We start from the raw sequence: 27,221 nt of genomic DNA, 5'->3' as shown, positions 1-27,221 counted from the left end.
GTTTGAGCCTTTACACCAACATGGGCCAGTACCCATGCTCAAAGTTGTGGAAGTCAGGTACGTTGGAATTAATGCACATTTTTACTAGTAGTATCACCCATCAATCACAGCGCGGCTTATGCACAGGTACTGTCAGGAGTCACAGGAAGACCAACCTGCTTTTCATGCATATGTTTGAGTGAGCTGTATCATCTGTTTGGTCCAAGTGCTTCAAGTTGAGAAATAAAGATTGGAGAAGAAAAAAGAAAATGACTCTTATTCATCTTGTTTAATGTCACATAAAACATTCACATCTAAAACATTGTTTTGGTTTGTACATGTAAGGTAAATGTATAATGTTTATTTCAACAGGATCTTCTATACTAAAGATTTACGTGTTCACACACGATTTCAGTTTTAAATATGCATCTGCTATGGTGAAACAGCTCCTGCCATCTCAATAACACTGCCATGAGTAGACAGAGATAATATTAATATTCCTCCTACAATTCAAAAACATGAGTGTTAGGTTGATCCGAGTTTATAAATTGTCCGTAGGAGTGAATATGAGTGTGAGTTATGTGTGCGTATGCTTCCCTGCAATGGACTGGCGCCCTGTCCAGGATGCATCCCTGCCTAGCGACTCTGAACAGGCAAAATGAACAAGTGGATGAGTATTGTACTGGGATAGAAAGAGAGCCACAAACACACAAGCTGAAGAGATGGGATGCAAATCTTGTGTGGCTTCCCGACTAAACACCCAACTACAGGTGGCCTCTCTTGCCGAGAGAGTTGTTTTTCAGTGGCAAAAAAGATCCGGTTCAGATCAGGTTTTACAAGCTGATGAACCGGTTTTACAGCCTCTGACTAAAGTCCATCACCTGCACTTCCTCATACGTACGTATACCCTTGCTGCTTGAGACGCTCCAGCTACATGTGCAGTGAATTTGAATGTTCTCAGATTGTGTTTATCGATGAGGACATACAAATCCAGCCTTTTCTCCTCTCAGCCACGACATCTTACAAGAGGTCACAACAAGTCCAGGTGGTGAGTTTGTTCTGTCATGAGCTTTTTTAAAATAAGCAAATATCAGAGCTTTTAGTTTTATTCTCTTTAGTTAGAAGTGCCTCAGAAGTCAGAATCAGAAATGATTTAATTCGCCAAGTACAGTTTAAAAACAGCACAAGGAATTTAGCTTGGCTGTAAAACCACTTCTGATACAATTTCCCTTTCTGTTAAGCCAATGTATCACAATACCCGTGAAGATTTAGCTTTCACTAGCCTGGAAAAGTTGATTCACTTCTGGCAAACATAAGTGTCTTTGTATTATTATCATTTTGTATATAAAACGTACAAAGTATTGTACCGTAATTATGATCAGGTCTTTTCTCAGGCTATATTCCAATTTACATAAAAAAAAGATTAGTTTGTTGTTTTATGTTTAAGCAGTGCCTTCTGATAACAGTGCTATTGCTCGTACAGTGCAATTTTCCACAACTATACATAGGAAAGCATTATGTTATATAAATGTGTTGAATGGTTATTTTTACATTTATGCCGACTAACAGCTTTACCAATATGCTTAACAACACAAAACATCACATAACATGTACTCAAGTCAAAGTACAATCTTGAAAAGGTAATGTCATGACAATACCAGTTCATTACACTGAAGTCAAAGTGAGGATCCTTTTTTCATGGCAAAAAATGAAAACTAAATATGAATATTATTCATATTGAGCATTGTATTCTATGCAGAAAGTATATTCACAAATAGAAAGTAGTAATGATTCTCATCAGTCATACTGATGATGATAAACTATGTTTGTAGCCAAAGCTCTGACAGCTCACGGTGGCCAATCTGACCAATGCTATCAAATTCATTCATACAGTCATATTATTATATTGGACAAACTGTGAGCTTTGTGAAACACACTTTACCTGATTTACTGCCTCCTGAAGCAAAAACATTACGTATTTTACCTCAATTTAACTTGGTAAGTTCTTTGTTGACATGGTGATGCTGCCATTATGCAATAAAACAGTGTGATAGTCTGACATTAGAGATCATTTTGAATTATTTGTTAATTTAACATATTGAGTGTATTTTTAGACTTTGATCAGGGCCTGTTTGCCTAGTGATGTAAGTGAAAGTGAAAGGTTAGGATTTACTGTAAATAAAGGCACACCGTGGACTTTTTGACCTAAAGAGGTGACCCATATGAGTTATTTTAAATGATTCCTCAGGTCAATGTACAGCACTTGACACTATCAATGCTCCGAGCGGGGCTTCCCTCTTGAAATACCGACTATGTAAGTTTGGAGGCGACGGACCGTCTTTCACCGGTCATGTGACCTGGAGAATGCCTGGAGAAGTTTCACTTTACGGTAGTCACAAATATATCACAGCATATGCAATCATTTAGAACCATCAAAGTACAAATATCTTATTTTATAATAAAATACTGATTGACCTGACAATAACCATTAAAACTTGAAAGATATGATGTATTTCATGTTATGCTCTTTGTTGTTAGTACTTTGTAGTTCAGTGTGTTGAGAGTGAAAGTGTTTCCAAACTATTTGTTAGTGTTGTGGTTGAACGAGCTTCTTTTGAGGCGTGTATGAAGTGTTTTGTTGGTGTGATACACTTTCGGGGATGAAAGCAACTGTTGAGAGTTTTGAACATGTGACTTCAGTTTGGACCAATGCTTTTTCGCTATAAAAAAAACTGTGACCAAACAAAATCAATAACACTAACCACAGACCAAGAATAAGGTTTACCATTTACTATTTTAAAAAAATCAACACACATGAGAGGTGAACAAATAAACGATGCACTTCAAGCTCACATTAATGTAATTAAAATTATTAATTATATATAATTATTATAAAGATGAAGAAAGGATAGACAGGAAAAATTAAGATAAAAGAGAAAAATTAAGACTAATGAAAAAATAAAATAAAATCAACAAAAGAACATTTTTAACAGGGTGTGTGTGTGCGTGCATGTATGAAATGGGTGTAGATGAAGGTATGGATGTATACAGTATAAACTATGTAAGTTTAATTACTTACGGTCAGATTGGAACTGGATTGTTGGAATACTGCATGGAGATCTTTTTGGGGTGACTCTCTGGAGCTGTACGGTTAACAGGCTCAAATGGCAGTTGCTTGGATCCGGTCAGTCGTCTCACCAGTCTCTCTGTTCTGCAACAGCATTGGAACAAAGTTCTTCCCAGACAGTTAAACATTTTGTTAAGATAAAAAATCAAGCACTTGTGTACTACTACCCAATTGAAATAACACGGACTGCTTAAGGCAAAGATTTCCATTTTCACTGTCAATATTTTTACACACTTTTTTGACTCTATAGAGCCAAATGGGTGATATGAATTTTTATTTTTTGTATTAAGTGTTTTCTTCATTCTCAGAATATGGATCAAAGGCTGTCCCCAACTTCAAGGGGGAGTTTTAACTTCGCATCACTACGTATCAAAAGTAAGAACTAAAAACAAAAAATTTGATCCACATACTGATGAATATTGAAGTGTAAGTTCACATATTACACATCATTGTATGTTTTCTTACAGAAAGACATCACAGTCATGATGAGAGTGGTTTTGCAGGCCGGAGGAATTTGACGAATTTCTTATCAGCTCGAGAGTCATTAAAGAAAGGTATCCACTAATCATTGTCCCTTGGTCAGTCTTTTAAAATAGCCAATTGAAACACATGGGTTTTTTTTTTTTTTTTTACCTCTGCCAAGGATGTAATATTTTCACCGGTGTTTGTCTGTCCATCTGTCTGTTAGTAGGATATCTCAAAAAGTTATGAATGGGTTTGAATGAAATTAGATGAGCTGATAGACAATGTCAAAAGTAAGAATAAGTTCAATTTTGGAGATGATCGGGCTGGTATTGAGGATACAGTATCCAGAATGGGTTTTGGAGCATAATGTAGATTGTGTGCTGTTCTACAGCACCACCTGCTGGTGACTTTGCACCTCTAAACTTGGCAGAGGTTTGAAGCTTCAAGTGGCACATTCACTTTCACATCACTGGTTTCTGTTTTGTTTAATAGACCTTTCCGACATATCAGCTGCACGCTGCATTGTGGGAAAGAGGCCTGACATTTACTGGGAAGTGAGAGCATGAATTTGTAGTATTTTGATGTGCATCTAGAGAACAAAAGTGGCAGATCAAAGCAGATGTCACTGAAAGCTGCTAAAAATGAAACCAACAACGTTTTAAACAGCCGTAAAGTGATGGAGCTGCTTGATGCTCCTGTGTATGTACCAGTATAATAACAGAAGAGGATTTAACTGAAAAAAATAGTCCAGTTTCCTTCCCAGGAAACTGGATTATTTTTTTCTGTCAGCAAGTACATCTTACTGACATTTTACTATTCATTCATTGAAAGTGTTATAGCGTTCCCCATCTGCTGCTGGAATGACTACATCACCCTACAGGACAGGAACCGCCTGCACAACAATGTAAAAGTGTGTTCGAGGATTATTGGACTTCCTGCCCACCACTTGAGCACTATGTATGAACAGGCATGTGGCCTAGCTTGTCGCATTCTCAGTGACGCATCACACACTGTTCTCAGAAATTGAGCTGCTGCCTTCTGGACGCAGGTTCCACTGTCCAGCCTGTAAGACCCGGAGAAGAAGGGCGACCTTTGTACCCAAAGCTGTTGTCCTACTGATCACTAAAGGGTTACTACTGTATAAACTGACGCCTTCACTCCCTCTGCAGTACCACTCATAGGGATGGATTCACTAAAGGTTTCTGGGTATTAAAACATGTGCTCCACGTTACTCCACGCTCTGATAAGGGGTACAAACCCCAGGGAATCAGGACTGCGTGTGTTGAGCGTGTCACAATGCGCCCGCAACCCATTTAGCGCATTTCCCTCTGATGAATGTGTAATGTAGGCGGATCACATAAGGGGAACAAAAAAAATGGGAGGGGGAAATGCAAATAAATTAATGCAGTGGTCGCAATGCAATTAATCAAATCTGGAACTGTTTATTGATTGATATTGTTTTAAATGTTTGGATTTTCTCATTTTGAAATGTAATTTTTATGGTGTGCTAGCGCTACTGTGATGTGCTTTGAATTGTCCTGTACATGAAAACTGCAAAACAAACTTGACTTGAATGAAAATGGAAAAAAAATATGGACGACCGAAAATCGACTTACCCCCTCACTAAATTGGCCATGTCTCAAAAAGTATTTATCCGATCAAACAAAAAATGTGTGTGTGCTTAATAAATAATCACAGAACAATTGGTAAAAAAAAATTCAGAATTTGTTGAGACCCAAGAGCATGGGACATTTGTGAAGAATTGACACTATTTTCTTGACATGTTTTGGAATATTTGTGGAATATAAAATTCCAACATTTTCTGAGTACACGCAATTTACATACTGTGCCAATCTTATTTAATCTTTTTTTTTTTTTTTTAAATCCTAGAATCCACTAAAGATGAAGGAGCGAACATTCAGCCATTGGTGAAGGAACCTGGTACGTATAATCGCAGTACAGGTTAAGCGTAGTCAAACAGAAGTTAACAGCATTGCTGCAAAAGTTTCACATTCAGTTTCTAGCTTGGTGTTTTTGTGTCACGGCATGTTCTCCTGATTCCTTTGTGGGAGGCCCATGTGCACTCTCACGCCAAAACAACACAACTGGACAATTTCTAGACATGCAACAATTAGGCCGACAGCAAAGATTTTGACACATCATCACATCAAAGTAAATAAACCCAGAGGTTTTGACTTATGTGCATCTAAAAATGCCCAAAAATGCCTCGATTATGTGCGGAGCTACCGTAGCCATTACGACACGACCAGTTTATACTACAACATTTCCAAAGAACAATCTATGCTATGTAAACTACATACCCAAGGCCAATACTAACTATACCTCTCTATTCACAATTATCTCAATACTAAACGCTACAGATTGCGGAGTCAGCAGGTGCTAGGTTTTATAGAAGGGGTGGGGCCAACAGTCGCGGTTTGTTATGTAAGAAGCAACCAAGATGTCACAAATCACCTTTCTCAGCCAATAGCAAGTTTCATTTTAATAACTGGCGTCCAAGTGCACAGTGGTGTAGTGGTCAGCACATCTGCCTCACAGCAAGGTCTTGGGTTCAAGCCCTGGGGTGGCCATTTGGGTCCTTTCTGTGTGGAGTTTGCATGTTCTCCATGTGCTTGTGTGGGTTTTGTCCGAGTACTCCGGCTTCCGTCCACAATCCAAAAACATGACTGTTAAGTTGATGTGTAGATTGTCCATAGGAGTGATTGGAAGTGTACCATTAGTGGTTGTCTGTGTGTGTGTTGCCCTGTGATGGACTGGCGCCCTATCCAGGGTGCACCCTTGCCTAGCGCCCGATGACAGCTGGAAATACAGGTGAACCTTGAAAAATGTGAATATCGTGCAAAAGTTCATTCATTTCAGTAATTCAACTTAAAAGGTGAAACTAATACATTATATAGACTTATTGCATACACAAAGTGAGATATCCCAAGCCTTTATTTTTTTTTAATAATTTTGATGATTACAGTTCATGAAAACCCCAAATTCATAATCTCAAAAAAAGGATTTTAAATACAAAAATATTGGCCCTCTGAAAAAAATGTATTCATGCATATGTATGTACTCAGTACTTGGTTTGGGCCACTTTTGCTTGAATTAGTGCTTCAACGCAGCACGGCATGGATGCTGTCAGCCTCTTGGGCTGCTGAGGTGTTCTGGAAGATGCTTCAATAGCAGCTTTCAGCTCTTCCAAATTGTTTGGTCTCATGTCTCATCTTTTTCTTCGCAATTTCCAATATATTCTCTATGGGGTTCAGGTGTGAGGTTGTGGTGCATAGCAGTGGGCAGGTCTTGGTCCAGCTGGTTCTGTTCCATAACTCTTGCCTCGGACCGCTCCATGGAATAAAAACCATGTTAGCATCACCCTTCCTTTTTCCTGCATTAAAGGTTTCCAAATATTAGTTGTTACTAATCGTTTTCTTTATTCTTAAACACATTTAACTTCAAGTAAATGATGCATATTGAGATTTTAGAATGGGCCGAAAGATAACATTGCTTGTATTAATGACTGTGTAGTGTGAATGAATCCACTCGATTTGGTCTGAGATCATAAAGAGAAAAATGGGATGTAGATGAAACAAGGGTGCTGCAGGATGGGAAAGCGATGCTGGGTGTTGAAACAGGGCCTCAAAATCTATGGTCGACAACAATAAAATAAGCAGAAAATCTTGTTAATTTACCATATAGTTCAGTAATAGAATTAAATGGGTCATTGTGTGACACCAGTGTTGGGCCAGTTATGTTGAAAAAGTAGTTAGTTATAAATACTGCTTATTATAAAAAAAAAGTTATTGAATTAGTAGCTGAATAACTGCATTTACTTCTTAAATGCAGTTACCAAGGAAAGTAATTTTTTGTTACTTTTTTGAAAAACCTTTAATAATGTAAAAGATGTTTTGATCAGGTTTCACAAACATAGATAACAGCTTAATTTAATGTATTATTTATTTGACCTCAAACCAGAGCGGGTAGACATACTGTTGGCCCTAATTCAAGTCTTTTTTCTTCACTACTAAATATTTCAACAATAAGTGCAATGTAGTGTAAAATAAAAATAAATGTCACACATCCTCCAATTAGTACACACTTTATTTCCAAATATTTTCAACAAAATACTCCATAACAGTTAAATAATAAAGTGCTCTGCACTGTAAATTCAATAAAACAAACCATCACACAGCTACAGACAACTGGTACAGGCCTTCTTTAAGATATAATACAATTTTATTCCCAGAAAGTTCATTTTGTCTTCTTTTTTGAGACAAAATAATAAATGAAACCTTAGCATAATAGAAATGTATCTAAATATGGACGCTACAATTTCACACAGTAAAAATAGTGTAAATGTAACTGATGTTTTGTACAATGAGTTTATAGCAAGCTATTGCTAAATGCCGACTCTTGTCCCTAGTTGGGCTTTAACATAAGATTATATTATAATCAATGCACTAAAATATATTATTTACAGATGCTAAAACAACACCATACATATACAATCATGACAACAGGCCTATAAAGGACAAGCATACACAAAAATACATACTACATGAGATCATTAGTAAAGGACCTTTGCTCCCTTGTGGGTTGTTTTTAGTATGACATAAAAGTTATTAAAATTGTAATTGAACTTGAATAAATAAGAACGTACCCAACCTTAGAAGGAACTCATTATCTTATTAACTCATATCATGTACAGTATGTGTGGAAGCGCAAACTAGGGCACTATAATGTGAAATTTGCTATTTTTCCCCACATAAAATATGCTGCAAAATTAGGATCAAACTACTCCATATTAGGCACTGAAATAAAATGACTTGATACCCCATGGTGTAGATCTTTCTTTCTTCTTAAAATAATGCCCATTGCTGTGTGGTTCTTTTCAGCTAGCATTAATTGTCTATTTGGCAGTGGCACTTTTTATTTAAAAAAAAAAAAAAAAAAAAATCAATTTAAATAGATATTGGAGAGAAAGAAAAAAATATTTTACTTGTGAATACAGCAACAAAATGATGACTGAGCAGCAAAATGTGACACAGATTGCTCACAGCATGATGCACCAATGGCCTAAGGGGTCTGCAACCTTTACTCTCAAAAGAGCCATTTTGCCTAATCTCGCCTGGATTAAAGTCTTCCTGGAGCCAAAAAAAAAAAAAACATTCGCAATAAAGACAATACAGTGTTATTATTCTATACAGTTAATATAATATCAAATACTTGTATGAGTTAATGGATTTGAAGGGATACAAAAAAATAACTTGAATTTGATGACATGTGAGAGATCATGTCGGTCAACACATGCTAATAGCTAATTTCTTGCAACAAATCAAGCATGCATTATGCATATTAAGCTGACATGTTGGCAATTAAATAAATCTTTTCCCACACAATTAAAATCTCTATTTTCTTCCAAAATAGTGTTTTTGTTGGTTTAGTTTCTTACCAGGGATTTAAAACTTAAGGTTAGCCGCAGGTGCAGGAAAGTTGACGATCTGTAGATGTTGCAGGAGGTGAAGTAGGATGGTGGCAAAGTTATTGCACAATGTGATTCATTTTTAGGGAAACCAATTCTTTTATCATAATTTTATTTTAAGTTATTGTCATTAATCATCAATACCATATTTTTTTAAACGCTACAAGGAGCCATTGCAAAAGAGTCAAAGAGCCACATGTGGCTCCAGAGCCGCAGGTTGCAGACCCCTGGCCTAGCATTATAACTGAGCATCCAGGATGTTTTCAGTATACCAACATGGCAGCGGATGGCTTCACTGCTATCGACAAATGCACTAACTAGTGGTATATTAGAGATCAGTGGTATCGACCGACAGGTTGAGAACAACACAGAGGAATTAGAAGTGAATAAATGAAGTTATTGACCAAATACTAATGTTTCTCCTGTCTCTGTGGAGGACTTCTAATGGTAGATGTGTCCGCTTGTTTTCACCTATCATTTTAACGCCTCAGACAGTAGCTGAGTTACGCCAAAGTAAACTTTGTATTACCTTTCCTCGCCACTTGAACGCAGCACGGAAGCGCTCGCTCAGCGGTGTGTCTGGGCCCGTCAGGATGCGCTGTGTGTGCGGAGATGGGGACGGTGCGGCGCAGTTGTGACTGTACCGAGTGTTCCGATAAGTGCCAGTGTGACGGTGAGGTGGAGCAGCTATGAGTGAGCCGGTGTCTAGGAGGAAGAAAGGACCGCGGCTGAAGGACTGGAGGGGGAGATGGAGTGAGTACCGGATAGTTCTGCGGCCCGGGCTGACTGGAGAGCTACCGTGTGTACCTGTTAACCAGGACGTAGCCGACACCCGTCAAAGTTTGTAAAGTTGTGCAACGTTTCTGGTCGGAGCGAGTTTTGTTTCGCGGTCCAAGTGCTATCTCTGTGTTAAGGGAGTAGGTTGGGGCCTGATACCTCAGCTGTAGCCTGATAAAACAGAGTAGTTCTAAAGTGCGGCGCACGGCAGTGTCAAGTGCATGGAGCTGGTCTCAGCTGCTGCTGCTGCTGCATGGAGGCCGTGTGTCTGTAATCAGACCTGACTGAGTAACAGCTGCTAAAGTACATGTTACCTTTGTACACTACTTTAAATGTACATACACTTGTACACTTTGTGTACACAAACGGTCCGTCTCATTAAAGTGCAATACAAATGCACTCCATTACTTTTTGTTTTTGTTTTGTTTTTTACTTCCACCGCATCAGATTTACTACGTCAGACCTGTCCATAGACAGAAAATGTATTATCATTTTTAAACCCTTTTAATGTTTGTACTGCCTTTTTTTATTATCATGAGAACCTCTAATATTTTCAGCAGGAAACACTAAATATGCAGTATTTACAAAAAATTAGAGCCAAAGTGAAATTTTTTTTAATGAAAATTTTACAGCCATGACTGTCATTAATTGGTAGCAGAATTGATTTTAATGCGTTATTCTGTTTGGCACAAGGACGCAGGGCTTGGCAATTTTGCCTCTAAAAAAAAAAAAAAAAAATCTCAGATTTTTTTTAAAAAAAACTTAAGTTTCGATTCCATTTTTGATTTTTTTTTTTTTTTAATGCACTTAAAATGACTGCAGACATCAGATATATTGTCAAAAGTGCCACTTTATTGCTGTGATTGTCCTCAAGAGGTAAAATGCATAGAACAATCCTAAAATAAAAAGTAAATGAGGCTCTATCATTCAACTATTTCAAGTTTTAACCCAGGTTTAAGCAAAAGTGCGACAGCAACTTCACGGTAGCTTACATTTTCTGATTAAGAAATCAGATAACTATTATTAAATGGCTCCTTGTAGAGTAAAGGTTGCAGACCCCTGCCTTAGCATCTCAGCATCGTGCGAATAAAAAATGAAACATGCCTGTGGCACACATATAACCTACTCAAAGGATAACAAATGTAAACAAAGAGGGGGCTGGCTCACATCACGCTATGATAACCCACAAGGACGGAACGCAAAAAAGTCTGAAAAAACTGTGATGGGAAACATAAATAAATAAGTACATTTTAAAAATTTTAGAAAACGTATTTATCTAATCTTTTGAAACTCAAGTTTGCAAAATAAAAATATTTTTTTTTATTTACAAATTTGATTAATCGATTAAATCTTTTCTTTTTTTTCTCCTAGCCCTACAAGGACAGTTTTAAAGAAAAATGTACACTTATTACACTATATTTTGCAAGATAAGAAATCCAGGCCTTCACTGAAATTTCCCTAAAACTTTATGCAATGGTGTTTTGTTGGTAGGGAGCCTTTACACCTAACACATATTTTCCCTTTATTTTGAAGGTAGATGCTTTGATCTATTAGGTATTGATTTAATTGTCATTGTCATGACTACAGTGCATGAAAAACATGTGGTTACAGTGGGCGTCAATAAGGAAATTTGGTCACGAGATTACTGTGTCAGTATGATGCATATCTCCTTTTCTATACACTTTCAATACACAGGCTTTTGGAATCACGCAAATAAAAATGACAAAAACAATAGTGGCAAAATTTCTTACAGCGAGCCTTAAAAATGACCAGAATATTTAGAGGCAAACAAATAAAAACACCCAAAATGTCACTTTGGTCTCACAAAGATGCACCAAGGGTTAATATACCCTGATGTTTCACCTCGCTCTCTTGTTTTTTTTTTTTTTTTTTTTTAAGTTTGATTCATGGAGGTGTTATGAGTTATGTAATCACCTTATTTATTCCTACTTAAATGCAGAGGGCTACAATCATCTATTTAAAATAATGTTTTTGAAGGTTGTTTGCTTTGTTTAGCGTTTCCAAAACGGTGTTTGTTCAAGACAAAGTATTTTATGAATTTGTTGTACCCAAACAACCCTACTGTAACAAATACCAACAATGTATCAATTTAGAGTTTGTAGTTGAGTTGATATCATGTAGTTAGTGGTAAAGCTGCCAAGAGAATAGTATTAGGGATGTACCGATACAACTTTTTCACTTCCGATATCGTTATTGCCGTATTTGCCCGATACCGATATCGAACTGATAAAATATCAGCACGAATCATACATACTTTTATGACATACTTTGTAGTGGAATGTTAGAAAAGGCTTGATTAAGTGAAAAACTGACCCATTTATTATTAACCAATTGGTTACATACATTTTAACCTTCAACATAATATCTACAGTATCGGACCAGTATCCGATATCAATATCGGATTGGGACACCCCTAAATAGTATACACAATGTTTTCCAAAACACAAAATTGAATGATGTGTGGTGCCCCAATAAGTAATCAGGTGTGCCATGTAAAGCTCCATGAATTACTAAATTCCCTCAAGTCACCTGCCAATAATACATGTAAAAGTTAAAATGTAGGGAAATTGTTAGTACATGGATATATTACTTAATTTCTAATTATTAATATACCTTTACTATTTATTTAATAATCTATTTCACATAAGGTCCATGAAGTCACAGAATAGTTTTGTAAAATATTTTTTTTTAATATTTAACCTAAATGTGAGGGAAATAGGGGTGTCCCGATCCGATATTGATATCGGATATCAGTCCGATATTGAGATATTTAAAAACCACCTTTGCACAGATACTGTTGTGACTCTTTGCTGCACTCTGTGGATTGAAGCTGCCACATCAGAACACTGATCAATGTACTAAAATGAAAGAAAGCTATTTTTGAAAGAGGATAAATTTATGAAGTCTGCTGGTAAAACAAACCAGAGTCCCTCAGCAGGACTTTGGCAATATTTGTAAAGGCCTTTGTGATTCCTGTTGCATAGATACTTGACAGCACTGTGTTGTAACACGTTCCAGAGCCTTAAAGCTTGAGGCTATTAACCAGAGCTGTTATTTATACCATCACCTGTGAAAAGCACATGCGCAACTTGTGTAATTAATACATGGATCTTTGGTAAGGTCTTCCCCTCTTTATCTTGATGTTTTTTTTCTATGATTAGTTGTTCAAATTTGTAAAACTAAAAGGCACCAGTAATTATGCATTACCATAGACATAGTGCAGCCTAGAGCGAACATACCATGTGTTGTAGTTTTGGAGATAGTTCCTACAGCAGCAGAGGTGGTGAGCCAGACTTTAAGAGAAACCAATAAAATGTCAAGTACAATGTTTTTGTTTTTTTAAACGTTGATTTTAGAAAACCAATGTTTCTTAATTAGCAGGTTTCATAAATTAGTTGACTGACTTTTAAAGTTGGTGTAGGCGTATAGAGTTTGATGACATAAGATAGATGCTGTTAAGCTTACATAATCACTTTTACTCAAATTCCTCCTTTTTAAGTTGTTATCGTCAACTTTACATGAAAACTAAACAAAACTATCATATGATTGTCTATATTCATCTAAAATGCAAACCAGTCTGTGGGTGAATTCCCTTTTTATTTAAGCATACCTTTCCATTGCTGCTACATGTGTTGCCAGCATGTGTGCCCTGTCATCTGCCTAAGGAACACAAAAAAAGAAAATTAACAAAGTATGTCTGACAAATGTATACATAAATTTAGCACATTTATAATTACATTTACACCCACACACCCACAAATATGATATACTGTATGTATATTGGTGTTGTCAAACGATTACAATTTTTATCACGATTAATCCAATTTTGTGAGTTAATTGTGAATAATTTTGCTAAAACTGTTTTGTGCAAGGGTCACCAAATGGCCGACCCTGGTCCGGACCCACTAGGGGTGCCCTGCAGACTGGACCTAAAGACTAAAAAGGTTATAAATTAAAATTGTATGTAGCGGTTCTGTTTTTAGCCTGCGTAGCTTTTGCAGTCTTTACGGCAGCCTTCCAGCAGAGAAGGCCACGTGATACGGCTCCACCAATCGATTACAATTTAATTTAACAGATGCTTTGATCCAAAGTCACGTACAACACGAGAACTTGCTCAACATTCCACAGTGATGGACCAGGTTTACCTTTCGATTACAGGCCCACTTCTTTAAACATAATGCAACCACAACAATCAGGTTTGTGCATTACTGGAGGTTCGGGGAGTGCTAGATGGAGAATAATTAAAATGTGACGAAGATCTGCCAAATCAGGGCGCACGGTACGATACCTTAGTGGTTAGCACATCTGCCTCACAACACTTGAATCTTTTCTGTGTGGAGCTTGCATGTTCTCCCCATGCTTGCTTGGGTTTCCTACAAGAACTTCACTTTCCTCCCACAATCCAAAAACATTACTGTTCATTTTATTGGAGTTCCGAGATTGTCTATTGGAGTGAATGGGACTGGTGCCCAGTCCAGGGTGTACCCCACCTAGTTCCCAATGTGAGCTGTAGATACGCACCAGTAGACCCCTCTGACTCTGAAACAGGACTAAGCGGATCAGTGGATAGATGGTACGAAATCCAATCAGAACTTGTGATCATATGGTTTTACGCATTGACATCAAATCTGTCTGTGTGTATTTATAAACAATAATACCGTCCCATATCAGGTTGATAAATGGTAATTGAATCTTTAAAAAAATTGATATAAGCTTATATTTTAGTCGACTAAAATGTTGATGTCATTTAGTTGACTAAAACTAGACTATAACTAAATTTGTCCTGATGACTAAACTTTGACTAAAACTACATTGTGTTTCTGTCAAAAGACCATGACTGAAAACTAAATCAAACTTCGGTGTGCTTTAACAGCTGTGCTTAGAAGAAATTGATAAAACAGTTCTTGTTACATAATTCAGTACCTACAGTACTTTGCTGCGGCCTAAAACGCCTTATTTTGCAGCATTTTTATTTATTTTTTTCAAAACAATTATGGCAAAAGTTGCGGCATTTTAAGGCTTTATCATAATAACTACCGATAACTTTGCATAAACTGATGTATTTGCTTAATTAAAACTTATTGTGTCATGGGGTGGGGACGTTGACCTAAATGCAGAGACAGATGGAGGCAGCAGGCAGGGATAAAGTTGGTAATACCAGTTCACCAACAAAAAACTAAAATCCAGAGAGGCACGAGGAAACCAGGGAGCAGGGAACAAAAAGCAGCAGGACACAAGGAGGGTGACAAGGGTAACATTGACATTCACAACAAACCAGCAGCCATTCTGTGTCCAAGCACTCAGCTAAATAGTGCAGGAGGCCTGTTTGGGAATGGGCCACATCTGGGTGGAAAACATGAGGCACATAATCACTCACAACTAGGGATGTAACAATTATCTAAACCCTACGTTTGGTATAATCACAGTAGTAACCTCACGGTACGATAATTATTGCAATATTGTGGGAAAGTTCATGGTTTTACAGGATTCCACACAGTTATCAGCAAAGCTAACTGACTTTTTTTGACTGTATGTATTGTCATACTTTAGATTTATGACATTATAAACTTAATACTGCCTACTAACACATACAGATTATTTAGCTCAAGTACAAAAAAATGTAATCTAGTCAGGAACAATCTTAAAGTCAACACAGCTCTAGTAACACTAAATATAATAATAATGAAAAAACAGCCAAACAAATCAAAGTAGTGCAAACTTCTTTATTCTGTGTTTAATTTCATTTTAGGTTTTTCTTGAGAAAGATCAACATGTCAACATTTGAGGTTAGGAGTAATCTCTGAGCATTTAAAGTATCCACTAACCTTTTAAAGTCCTCGTTGTCAACATTTATTTATTTATTTATTTATTTGACAGGGACGGTGCAATTCAACATAGATACAAAATAAGTTTGCAGCTGATGTGATGCACATAAAAGTTTAAAGCTAGCGCTAGTTTACAACTTCTGTCCCTGGTTGGGCCTGTTTTACATTACAGTGAATACAGTCAACCACTCACAATACAGAGATTATAAAACATTCTTACACACACACACGCACACACACACACACACACAGACAGCTATTTACAAATGGGCACTATTTTGGGTTTATTTCAGCCAAGACTATTGCAACAACACATCAATAGTCGAGTTGGAGAGATTTTATTTATTTTTATAATTTATTCACATCAACAAACTATCAACTTCAACCACTTTTGATTTACTGACTGAGTCGAGACGACACATGAGACACACCATTAGGGACAACTGCTTAGAAAAGTTATTTTCAAAATAAAAGATCCATTTTTTTTTTTTGTCAATTACCATCTATTGTAGTTTTTGTTAGTTTTTTTTTAAACTCTTTAACATTTTCCTGCAACCTACTAAAAACTGAGCCTGTATCCATTTTTGAGTATTGTCCTATTGTCCTCCTAGTTGTGAACATCCGTATATTGCTCTTTCAATTTATTGAACTTTACTTATTGGCGTTCTATGACCTGTTTTGCTGAAGAACTCCTGGCACAAATGAGAAAAAGAGCAAAAATGTTTTCTCTTTGACTTTCTAAAGATGTGTAAGAGAAACACATGTACACAAGTTTGTCTTATCTGCAAACCTGCACAAATTAAATTTACATCTGAGCATTTGTGTGTATGTATTTTATTAAGATGTTGCTACTTTCTTTTCATAAATATCTGCATTAAATATCATCGCATACAAGAATATGTATGATGGAAACAATAGTAAAATGCCTTTTTACTGTACCCTGTTTTTGTCAAATTGTATTTTGAGAGGTTTATTAGGCTTTGACTATAGACTTTGATTTCCACATTGAATACATGTTTATGGAATAATCGACTAAAGAAACCGCCTTAAAATGTGTGTTTAAAGATAATTTTCCCATTCCCTTCAGTGGTGGTTAATGAACCCATTTTTCTCTTTATTATCCAGGTGAACAGCCCAAAGGAAACCTTCTCTCTGATGGAAGTGGTAAACAGAGTAAGTACTTATAGCTGCTGTACAGCAATGGTCAGGGCCAGGAAATTTGAAGCCATTCGTAGCAACAAGAAGAGTGGAGGAAGATGGCGAAAAATGTTGTATTCACTTGCATTTTACATCATTTGAGGCTTGAACTATTTTCTGGCCAATGAGACGAAGCTCTATCTCACTGAGTTAATTAGCAAGAGACAAATCCAAAACAAAAAATTCTAAAATAAATAAACACATTTTTCTGTAAGAATCTCGCTAGAGCAGAAATGAAACTGAAAATGGAATGTTTACTGCGGGTAACAACCCATTCCTCGCAGATCTGTTAAAAAATAGATAGCATGTTTTATAAATAATAACTGATTATTTGCTTCCAAAAACAGACCAGTTTACACATTTAAGATGATCAGTTGTATGAGTTCAATCTCTGACTTTTCCTGCATTCTTGCAGAAATTGGCCACTGCGACCGTTTCAGATGGTACCTGTAGTGCATTTTAGTTGCAATCTCTATCAAAAGAAAATTTATAATAGTAGAAATTTAATCAGTAGAAGTGGGCCAACATTGATTATTAGATTAATTGTGATTAGACACACGACGATTCGATACCAATTCCTAAATGTTTAAATCCATTGTTTATCAAAATGACAGGAACATGACTGACGAAACAAAAGCTAAAGTCACACATGCCGCCCGAGCACCTGAAGGAATGGACCAGGTGAAGGAGGCGATAGCAGCAGCAGCTAACTCTTTAGCTGTAATTACTGAGTGGGAGATTCACTCGTCCAAATTAAAAACTAGCATTTGTTAGTGCTGTATCCTATGATTTTAAAGTTGGCCATTAGGTATCTGTGCATTCCTGGCACCAGTGTCTTCTCACCATGACGATACACCTCGTCCGGCTCCGTTTTGGCCTGGAAGGGCCCAGCGGCGGAGGTGGATTATGGGCTGCAAGCTTTACAGCACTACCCCACTCCCAACTCGCAGCTTTTCAAGGCCATGGACTAGGTTACATCGCTGTACCCCCTCTCCGCTCTGCGGCAATTAGAGTTTAGATCGGGCCCAAAAAATCCAGCCCGACCCAATCCGAGCCGAGCCCGACCTATTAACTTAAATTGTAGGCCCGAGCCCGAAGCAAACCCGACGTAAATAATTTTTTTATTGAACGTATTGCTGCCGGTAGGCTGGTGGGCGGTGCCTCACTCAGTGAGGGGGAGAGAGGTGGGCCGCGCACACACTCACCGCGGCCCAAAAAGGTATTGTAATGATGTGACTCGAGCCATTATCACAGTTTTACAGGCGTGTTACTATGACCTTTTATGGAGGTCGTAGTAACACGCCAAAAATAAACAAACACACAAAGAACCGTCTTACACCGTCATACACTCACACTACCGTGGGAACAGGATTGTTCACTAGTCTTTTCCCCGCTTACACCCAACCAGTCAAAACTCAGAACACATGTAAACAAAGACGCACATTGGCAGAGAAAGCTTCACGTAACCATGATGCCTTCTCAGCCATGGGAAGTCTCAGCATCAGTTAACGACTGAATACACACAAGTGGAACATAATCACAACATAGAAACCAGTCCGTTACAGCATTGCAGACCAGACCGGGCAGCCTGTGCATGGAGCACAGACCTGACTGAAGCATACAATCATATTTATTCCCTGCGCTCCAACAGCAAGTGAGGAATGAGCAAAATCAGTGAATGTGAACGCTGAACAACAAAACGCAACACCGTCAATATCCCGTCCCACTACTAGCAGAAATCAGAAATGATACCACGACAATATAGAAGTGTTTTTGTGTTTATTCAAAATAATATTAATGTAATATGAATTAAAAAAAAAAAAAAGTTAAAAATGAATCCCGAGCCAGGCCCGGCCCGACAGCTGAGCGGGAAAATGAGGCCCGAGCCGGGCCCGAACACGGACTCGGACCAACAATCTAAACTCTAGCTTCCATGTCGGCCACCAACCCGACCCGTCTTAAAACCAACACAGCGGAGCACACTTACTTCGGTTTTTGTTGATCAGCTCCTTTTCTTACACAGTTTAAAATCGTTAGTATGATGACAGCATTGATGACGAGTCCCTGGCAGGATTTTATAATTGATAACTTGATAATTGTATTGTATTCTTTTATCAATCCACCTTTTTTTTTTTTAAACCCAAATTCCTCAAGAGATGATAATGTAGGTGTTATACTTTTATATGGTGCAGAAACCCTGGACTACATACAAGACACTCTAGTCATCAAACTACACGGATGCATGACGCAGCAGCTAAGACATATCATGAATATCTCATGGCAGGATAGAGTAACTAACAAAGACTCGGCTACCATCTATGGCAGACTTGCTAATAAAGAAAAACTTAAGGTGGTTAGGCCATGTAGAACGAATGGATCATGAGCGTTTGCCAAGACAGCTGCTCTACTCTCAGTTGAGAGAAGGCATGAAAAACCAAGGAAGACCGAGGCTTAGATTTAAGGACGTGACTCAAAGAAATATGAAATGGAAAGATATAGAACTGGAAAGGAGAATGCGTTAGACAGGCAGAAATGGAGAAGTATGATTGGCAACTGAAGTCGAACATGAAACAGTCATAGTTGTTTTCAATTAACTGTATATGATGGTACGTTTTTAAAGCTGCTTTGAATGTGCATAGCTAAATGTTTAGTTTCTTGTGGGATTTATGCAGCTCTTGAAAAAGTCTTTATTTTACTGAATAAGCTTGCTTTTGTGTGGATTCAGATTGAATTAGCTGTATAATAATGTAATTTTAGTTATTTAGAGTAGAGTATTCTTTATTAATCCAGCAGTGGGGAAATTTGCTGTCATGACAGCTCAATAAAAAAAAGTTGCAATAAAAAAGACAACAGTAGGAAAAAAACAGAAAAATCCAAAAGGCACCTGTATATTAGTGCAGTAGATAAAATAAACAATACCATAATAGAAGCTATATATAAATAGAAATAGAAAAATATAGATAGAAAACTTAATATATAAAGGATACAGACATATACACATTTCTTTTGTAATATAATTACTGTTGGATTTGGTAATTTGACATAAAGATAATGGTGATACATCTGATTTAGTTACTTTCATTAATTGATACTGAGACATATACCTTGTTTAAAAGTTTGAAATAGCCACAAAGTGAGGAGAAACAAAACCCTGAAAAAGGGGGTGCATCAAAAATTTTGATAATCGTAAATATTGTAATAATCTTTGATTAATCAAATCATAGCACCCTGAATCGTAATCGAATCAAATCGTGAGGTTTCTTAGATGGCACACCGCTATAAGTCAGGTTATTTTCTTTAAAAGTCTTTTGGGAGCAACAGGAGATAATTAAACATGCCCATTCAAGAGACATGATACTTGAAAAGTCATGGTGTCATGTTGTGATGGATAAAATGTTGGTTTTCGAACGCTCATGTCAGCCACCGGCTTCGGCAGCTGATGGTTGCTGACACAAGGCGGCCAGAGTCTGCTTTAGGACTTCAGCCACATTGTCCCACCGGATAGACCAGAACCATGGAATTTGGGTCATGGAATTTGTCACCTGTCCACAGAGTCGGAGTGACTGTTGTGCTACACTCTTGACTCAGTTAGATTGGTCAAAATTGCGGAAATGTGATTGAACAATTACTGAGCAGCGCAAAACTGTCAGGGATTGGTTGAATTTTCATTAATTGCCACAACCTGGCAAGACAGGCAGCAAGATCCAGATTCAGGGACTCAGGCAGACACAGAAATTAGGGTAATACAGTTTTTATTTGAGGCTGGACTTGTCTTTAAAAGTAAAAGTCCTCTCTTGAGGGGAGGGACTCAAGTCCACAGAGACCCGCCGCCCGAAGAGTCGACGTTGAAAGCTCAGATGCGCACCAGCAGGCTTCTCCGGAGAAAGGCAGCATAACAAAACAGAAGCTACCACTGAACGCAGTGGACTGACTGACTCTAGTCACTAGAGTAACTAAACTTGACAGAAACTGGACATTACTGCAGAAACAAAGACATGACTAACAAACCCAGGTGTTACATAAGAAGTTCTGACATGTTACCAATAAATGCTAAACAAACAAGAATCAGGTAAATGGTAAATGGACTTGATTTATATTGCGCTTTATCACCACACTGAAGCAGTCTCAAAGTGCATTACATATCAGCTCATTCACCCAATCACTCTCACATTCACACACCAGTGAGACAGGACTGCCATGCAAGGCGCTAGTCGACCACTGGGAGCAACTTAGGGTTCAGTGTCTTGCCCAAGGACACTTCGACACATAGTCAGGTACTGGGATCGAACCCCAAACCTCTCGATCAGAAGACAACCCTCTACCACCTGAGCCACGGTCGCCCTAGGTGCACACAGCTGAGGCTCCGCCTGGCTGTGCAATCCTACGACACAGACCAAGCGCAATCCCATATCAAGCCTAACGAAAACTAACTCAAACATACAGGAGACTCTTAGCTTTCTGACATACAATCCCTGCACACACACGCATGAGCTGCTGCTCACTCACACCCACAAACCTCGAAATGCAAAACATCTCACTAAGGAGTGCACAGTAAGCACTGCTTTGCTGTGAATCCGAGAAAACAAACTCAAAAGCATAACCTCAGCCACACGACATAAACCTGACAACATCTACACAAACAAGGCACGTGGCAAAGACAGAATACACACATAAAAGACAGACAGACCACGAGACTTAGACAAACAGGAAGCCCCACACACCAGACGTCAACAGACGAGACAGAAACGCACACCATGAGACACTCAGCAACAAATCAGGCAACCAGAACCAAGGATGGAGACTAATCCTGACATTACTAGCTGCGATTGCAACATCGCAAATTCCTGGAGGGACATATAATTAATCAAACACATCATTAGTTCACAACTATTTCATGATGGGACATCATCTACGTCACATCGAGCCTCACTAATTGACTAACCCCGAATTTCCACTGGTGCCTAACTGCTGCATATCTGCTGTGTATCAGCAACAGAGCTGATATGTTTCTGTTCGAGTCAAAGTGTCAATATCCACCGCATGCGTATGCAGTCCTTCATTACTGTGTAATACTCTGTCAGTCCGGAGCCCTACCTAACCGATACGCAGCCCTTTTTGACGAATGCTGGAGCAACTTAAAAAAAACATCTGGTTTATTTTCAAAATAAAATACTCCGTGTAAAAGGCTGATCCATTTTCTGACTCGCTTGCTCCTTTTCAGGGTGGTGGGGGTCTGCTAGTGCCTACATCCAGCTTCCTTCATGCTCTAGGCAGGACGACACCCTGGAGAGGGCAGCAATGCATTGTATTTCACATATAAATATTGCACTTATCCATGGTTTAATCACAATAATATCCACAAAAATCGGAGATCTGCAGGGCAGGACCGAGTTGATTTCCTTCTGCTCCTCTCAAAGGACACAATGAACTCCCGATTTCTTGCCGCAACAGTTTATACATCACAGACGGAGGCGGTGGGAATTGACGGAAAACGGAGCAGTAGAAATCCAGTGTAAGTCCGTCACCTGTGTGCAAGACAGCAACTGTTAGCTTTGGCAGATTTCGGCTGTCAAAAATTCTGTTCAGGCAAAATTCCAAAAATACACAAATTGCATATAGACACCGTGGATATATTGGTATATTATTTTTTAACAAAAATAATGCTTAGTTATGCCATTTTTGCATTGACTCCAATCATTTACAAGAATTTTCCAAACATCATTTATGTCATCTGCAAGTATAGGTCTACAATGCAATTTACAGTCAATCATTTTGATGCATTGTAGGCTCAGTTTTTGATAAATGTAAAATCTGTGTGGCTCTTTAGAGTAGGACAGTCTGAAGATGTGCTGTAGCAAGTTTGGTGGAAGGAGATTTAGTTTAATAAGTTTCACAGTTTTTGAAAAATGGACTTCTTAAATTGCAATAGGTTTAAATTCACAAACGTTTCTTCAGTATTTTGGGCTACATTTTGGTGAAAGTTGCAAATCTGTAGCTCATTGGTTAATTTACTAATACCTGGCTTTTTTCTCTGGACACACCAATATTCTCCCACAGCTCAAAAACACATATTAGGACCAATGCAGCATCTAAAGGCGGGCATATGCTGTGTGATTCTTGGCTCATTTTGAGCTGATTTTTCACTCGTGCGTCTGTTTTTGGAAGCGGGCTGAGTCTCGGCTAAATCAAGTGTCGTGCATTGTGTAGTATACAGTACATTGGGTAACGAGAAGTGATTAACACCTCACGACCAGCTCTCGATCAGCAATCGTATGGTTGTAAGAATATCAAACATGTTTGAAATTCTGGTCGCCCCTCGTGAGGGTATTGCACTGTTGAGGTAGTGCCACGGACCGGCTTACCTTAAACTTTTACACTGCGCATGAAAGAACACCGTAGGACCGCTGTAAAATTGACAGACCGTACTGCCCACGTTTGTCCAGTCAGGTCTTGGTCCATCACATCGCCGCCTTTTCTTTTTTAAAGCTCTTTTTGTGAGTGTCTCTGTACTTACGGGTTATATTTCTTCTGTTTTAATTGCGACACTTCAGAGTTCTTCTTCTTGTAATTTGATGTTGCATTTCCGGAAACAAGACCTTGATGAATCATGTATGGATGTGCAGTGTGAGCAGTCAGATTCTTACTTACTTACTTAGATTCTGTCAGAGTGTCGGTCCGTATAGTAGGAGAACATGTATCGTGAGCTGAGAACATTCGGATTCTGCAATTGAGTCGCACAATTTGAGCTGGAGCTGAGTGCGATTAAAATAAAATCACACAGTGTATGCCCGCCTTAACTATAGAAATGAAAGGGTATGAAAGTATTTGATAGCCTGTTTGAATCCTACTTTTAATCCAGCCAGGATCGTCTGTTTTCCCTGCTCTTTTTGTAAATTTATTTTGGTTAAGTCACCTCAAATCTGCTTCAATTGCATGTGAAGCAGAAACCTCTGAACTGGTTCGTTAAAGCCTTTCAGATTGTAAGTAACACTTGGATATTAAGGTAATAAACAAAGAGACGCAATATTCAAATATATCATTTTTTAAACAAATCTTGCATCTAGTAACTCTATACCTCGACTCAAACACAGGCCTCAGATTACATTTGTTATTGTACACCAGTGTGCACTGGTTTTTAATTTTAAAAAAAAGGCCTGGTCAATATCAAGTTTGGCGATATATCGAGTTTTCTATTTTAGGCAAGAGAGAAAACATCACCAAAATTGATATGATTTTATTGAAAAGATTATTTTGCATTTTGCTTTGTTCGCTGCTGTGACTCACTCCGCCCTCACTCACTGACTCCATCTACCTCCCTGTGTAGAGAAGAGGAATTGCAGTGAGCTTTCTCTCTGTGAGTGGCTGGAGGAGGCACAGTAAAGATGTCTGGTTGTCCATCGTTACTCTCTGTTATGTGTATTGAAAGCACTGAGAAACACTGCTGAAACAGTACATTTCTTTCTTTTCTGTAAAACCATAAACTTGCTCTGTTTGAGCCTTACTGCTGCAGCTTTCAGCGCTCTGTGTACATTCACACGGCCCTATCTCTTTCTTCCAAGTCTTTGTCATCACATCATTAGTTGAGAAATATTTTTTCACATAACATTTTAGCACTTGTTCATCATAATTTGTCTCAAACTCTTACAGAAGACGCTTGGAGGCAGTTGCCTAACTTATCATGTACCATACTGCATTTGTTATATGACCATTGCATTGAAATTAATCTAATACAAGTTATTGATTATTTGTAATTTAGCTCAGCAAATTCAGTTGAATTTTGATCAGATTCCTTGACTTGAGAAAGTGTTTTAAATCATTGTCACTTAAATATGTACCAACATACACTTGCATAAAATGAATGGTCTTTGAATTGGCTGAAATATCTTGAGCTCATGCTGTGTTCTCTAATAGATGCGATCCCATCAGGAGAAGAGGATGGACGACAAGGGCCTCTCAAGAGATTCAGCGCAATGTGGTCTTCCTTTCGCAAAGGCAAAAAAGACAGTGAGTCCCGTTGTAGTTATTAGGTAGACTTTTTGTGCCTACTGTCAAGTAGCATGGCACCTTTGTATAATAAAAATTAAGATTTAATGTGTACCCATCTGTGTAGAAATCAAAGACACTGAATCTGCAGAGCTGCCGGTCCCAGCAGTAGCTGAAAGCACGTCCAGACAGCCCCGCTATGTCAGTGGTCAGTATTTCTTTGAGTACCTGGTGGTCGTCAGTCTTAAGAAAAACGATGGCAGCATCTACGAACCACAGATCACCTATCAGCATCCCAAGGTCAGTGCATAAGTGTAGGTATATAGTGGGCATGCCACAATCCTCAATAATATATTGAACCATACGGTACAGCATCCACTGTTCAATACTGACTTGTAAATCGCAATTTTTAAGGTTTGGCGTATAGCCTCTCTTTTGCTTGTGTGCCTGACTCAGTGCAGGGATTATGAAACCCTGCCACGTGAGTTAATAAGGCAATCACAATGCGCAAAAGTTTGACAACACTGACAACATTATTTACTTTTAGCTTGGTTAGCATGGTTAGCATTGAGGAGCAGTGCAGTCTTTAAAGTCAGTGGTGGTAACATTTCACTTTCATAGTCGAGTCTAATAACAAGGAAGAGAAAACGGGGAATAAAAAATTTAAACATTTTAACGTTTTACTCGTATCGAATATTGCAAAAAAAGCTGCATTCGATTTAGTGAGTGTGACGCAATCAAACAACGTGCAGTGATTTAGAGTCAGAAAAGTGTGTGTGCGAGCAGCAGCAGCTCCTCCTTTCCACACACAAACACAGCCAGACTCTCGTTTCTGCTTACCGCTCTCCTTCGTCTGTCACCGCGTAAAAGTTGGAAGCCGTCCAGTTCCACAACCGAGTCCGTTGTTAGCGCTGTGAGCCACAAATCCGTAAACATCCCCATTGTTTCCTCCTCATTTCACAAGTGATGTCGGGTGTCGCTGCATAGGCTGGTGTAGCATTAGCACGGAGTGCTATCAGCTGATGTGTGTGAACAATGGCCGTGGCTCCAAGCAGTGACTCCCAACACAAACGGCAGCAGAAAAAGTATTGCAGTTTGGGCATTCACTAGTGCACTTTGCAATTACATGTATGGCAATAAAGTATATTATATATTCTATATTAAACCGCAGTGTTTATTTTAGCTGTTAGATAGTTGGAGAGGGAGGAGCTCACATTCGAGGAGGCGTGTTAGGTGACGTCACCTGCCATTGTGGTGCAAAATCCAACTCGGCCTTTTTGAGCTGACTTTTTATAAAATGTGGAATAACAAGGGAGGGAGGAAACAGAACTTTTTCCACTTTGGCCCTCTGAATGAGGCTAAAGGGATGTTTATCATTGTAGCAAAACCATTATAAAGTGATTTTTTTCATCATACCTCCCCCCTTTAATGCAGTTTTTTTTTTTTTTTTTTAAATGCATGTTTTGTTTTATTTGAAGGGCTAATATAAATGAAAAACTTTGTTGTACTTTTTTTGAAAAGCAAAGGCTACTGGAATATTTAAAAAATGTCAGAATATTCAATAAACATTTACTTTCTTTAAAACAACATGTCTAAAAATTTATTCTAGTCGGCTTCGACCTCGGCCACAAATTTTTATTTTCGGTGCATCTTTAGTTAAAAGACGAATAAACGACTCGTTCTTGAGCTGTGTGATGTCACATATGTGCATAGGTAGAGAGCAGCTTGCTGAATTTTGTTTGTTACAGCAGTAACAAAGAGGAGCTTTAAGTAAACTGGTACGTACCGTGTAGCGGTTTATAGATGTATGCAGAACAAGTTATTAAAGAAAATCACCACGGACCATCCTGCATTTGCGCACAGATTTGAATAGTGTCGGACTGTAACAGGTTCGGGCTTAAAGAGAGACGGGCTTCTTTCGGGTTCTTACAGGTTTGGGCTGTTTTCTGTGGGGCCCGGGCCTGGTCCATTCAAATTATTTGGCCCGTTTACAGCTCAAACTTTATGAACGTATGTACCATCACTAGAAATCATAATTAAAATTTAAAAAATAAAAATCCCATTATTCAGTATAAATTGCCCGTAAGCTTAAATACACCCTTAATTGCCTTTTTGGAAAACATTTAACTTAGAAAGTTGTCAGTGTTTTTAACTGTCCCATTTGGACAATGTTTGAAAAGATTGCCAAGACTGATACGCTGATGTGTGTTCACTTACAGAAAGATATAATGGCAAAATGTCAGAGGGAGGAGGAAGCGAAAATTCTAAAAGCCATCACTCTTTTTTGTTTTCCTGAGGGCATCAACTGGGAGCCTTTAACGGAATACCACAGGTACTGCATGTCATTTATCAACCTACT

The 27,221-nt window shown here is 38.3% G+C and overlaps 1 protein-coding gene across 6 annotated transcripts in view; it reads left to right on the top strand.

Moving 5' to 3' along the window:
- The first annotated feature begins 875 nt into the window (after window positions 1–875).
- The window catches only part of LOC114467089 (DENN domain-containing protein 2D-like), a 46,382-nt gene continuing 20,036 nt past the window's right edge, over window positions 876–27,221 (top strand). For 4 of the 6 annotated variants that reach the window (XR_003674490.1, XM_028453129.1, XM_028453128.1 and 1 more), the window contains exons 1-8: window positions 876–1,027; window positions 3,415–3,481; window positions 3,574–3,660; window positions 5,462–5,512; window positions 16,808–16,855; window positions 24,791–24,883; window positions 24,990–25,162; window positions 27,082–27,194. Coding sequence is in view for 5 of the 6 variants with exons in the window: in XM_028453129.1 (XP_028308930.1) it covers window positions 914–1,027; window positions 3,415–3,481; window positions 3,574–3,660; window positions 5,462–5,512; window positions 16,808–16,855; window positions 24,791–24,883; window positions 24,990–25,162; window positions 27,082–27,194 (746 nt within the window). In the remaining variant the exon portion in view is untranslated. Of the gene's footprint in view, window positions 1,028–3,414; window positions 3,482–3,573; window positions 3,661–5,461; window positions 5,513–9,594; window positions 9,813–16,807; window positions 16,856–24,790; window positions 24,884–24,989; window positions 25,163–27,081; window positions 27,195–27,221 lie in introns of those variants that run through there. The other 2 variants (XM_028453130.1, XM_028453131.1) reach the window with 2 other exon arrangements.

This window comes from Gouania willdenowi, chromosome 7 (genome assembly GCF_900634775.1).
Source record: "Gouania willdenowi chromosome 7, fGouWil2.1, whole genome shotgun sequence".
Classification (NCBI taxonomy): Eukaryota; Metazoa; Chordata; class Actinopteri; order Blenniiformes; family Gobiesocidae; genus Gouania; species Gouania willdenowi.
Note: the sequence above shows the minus strand (reverse complement) of the source record. Positions and strands in the feature narration are given on the sequence as shown.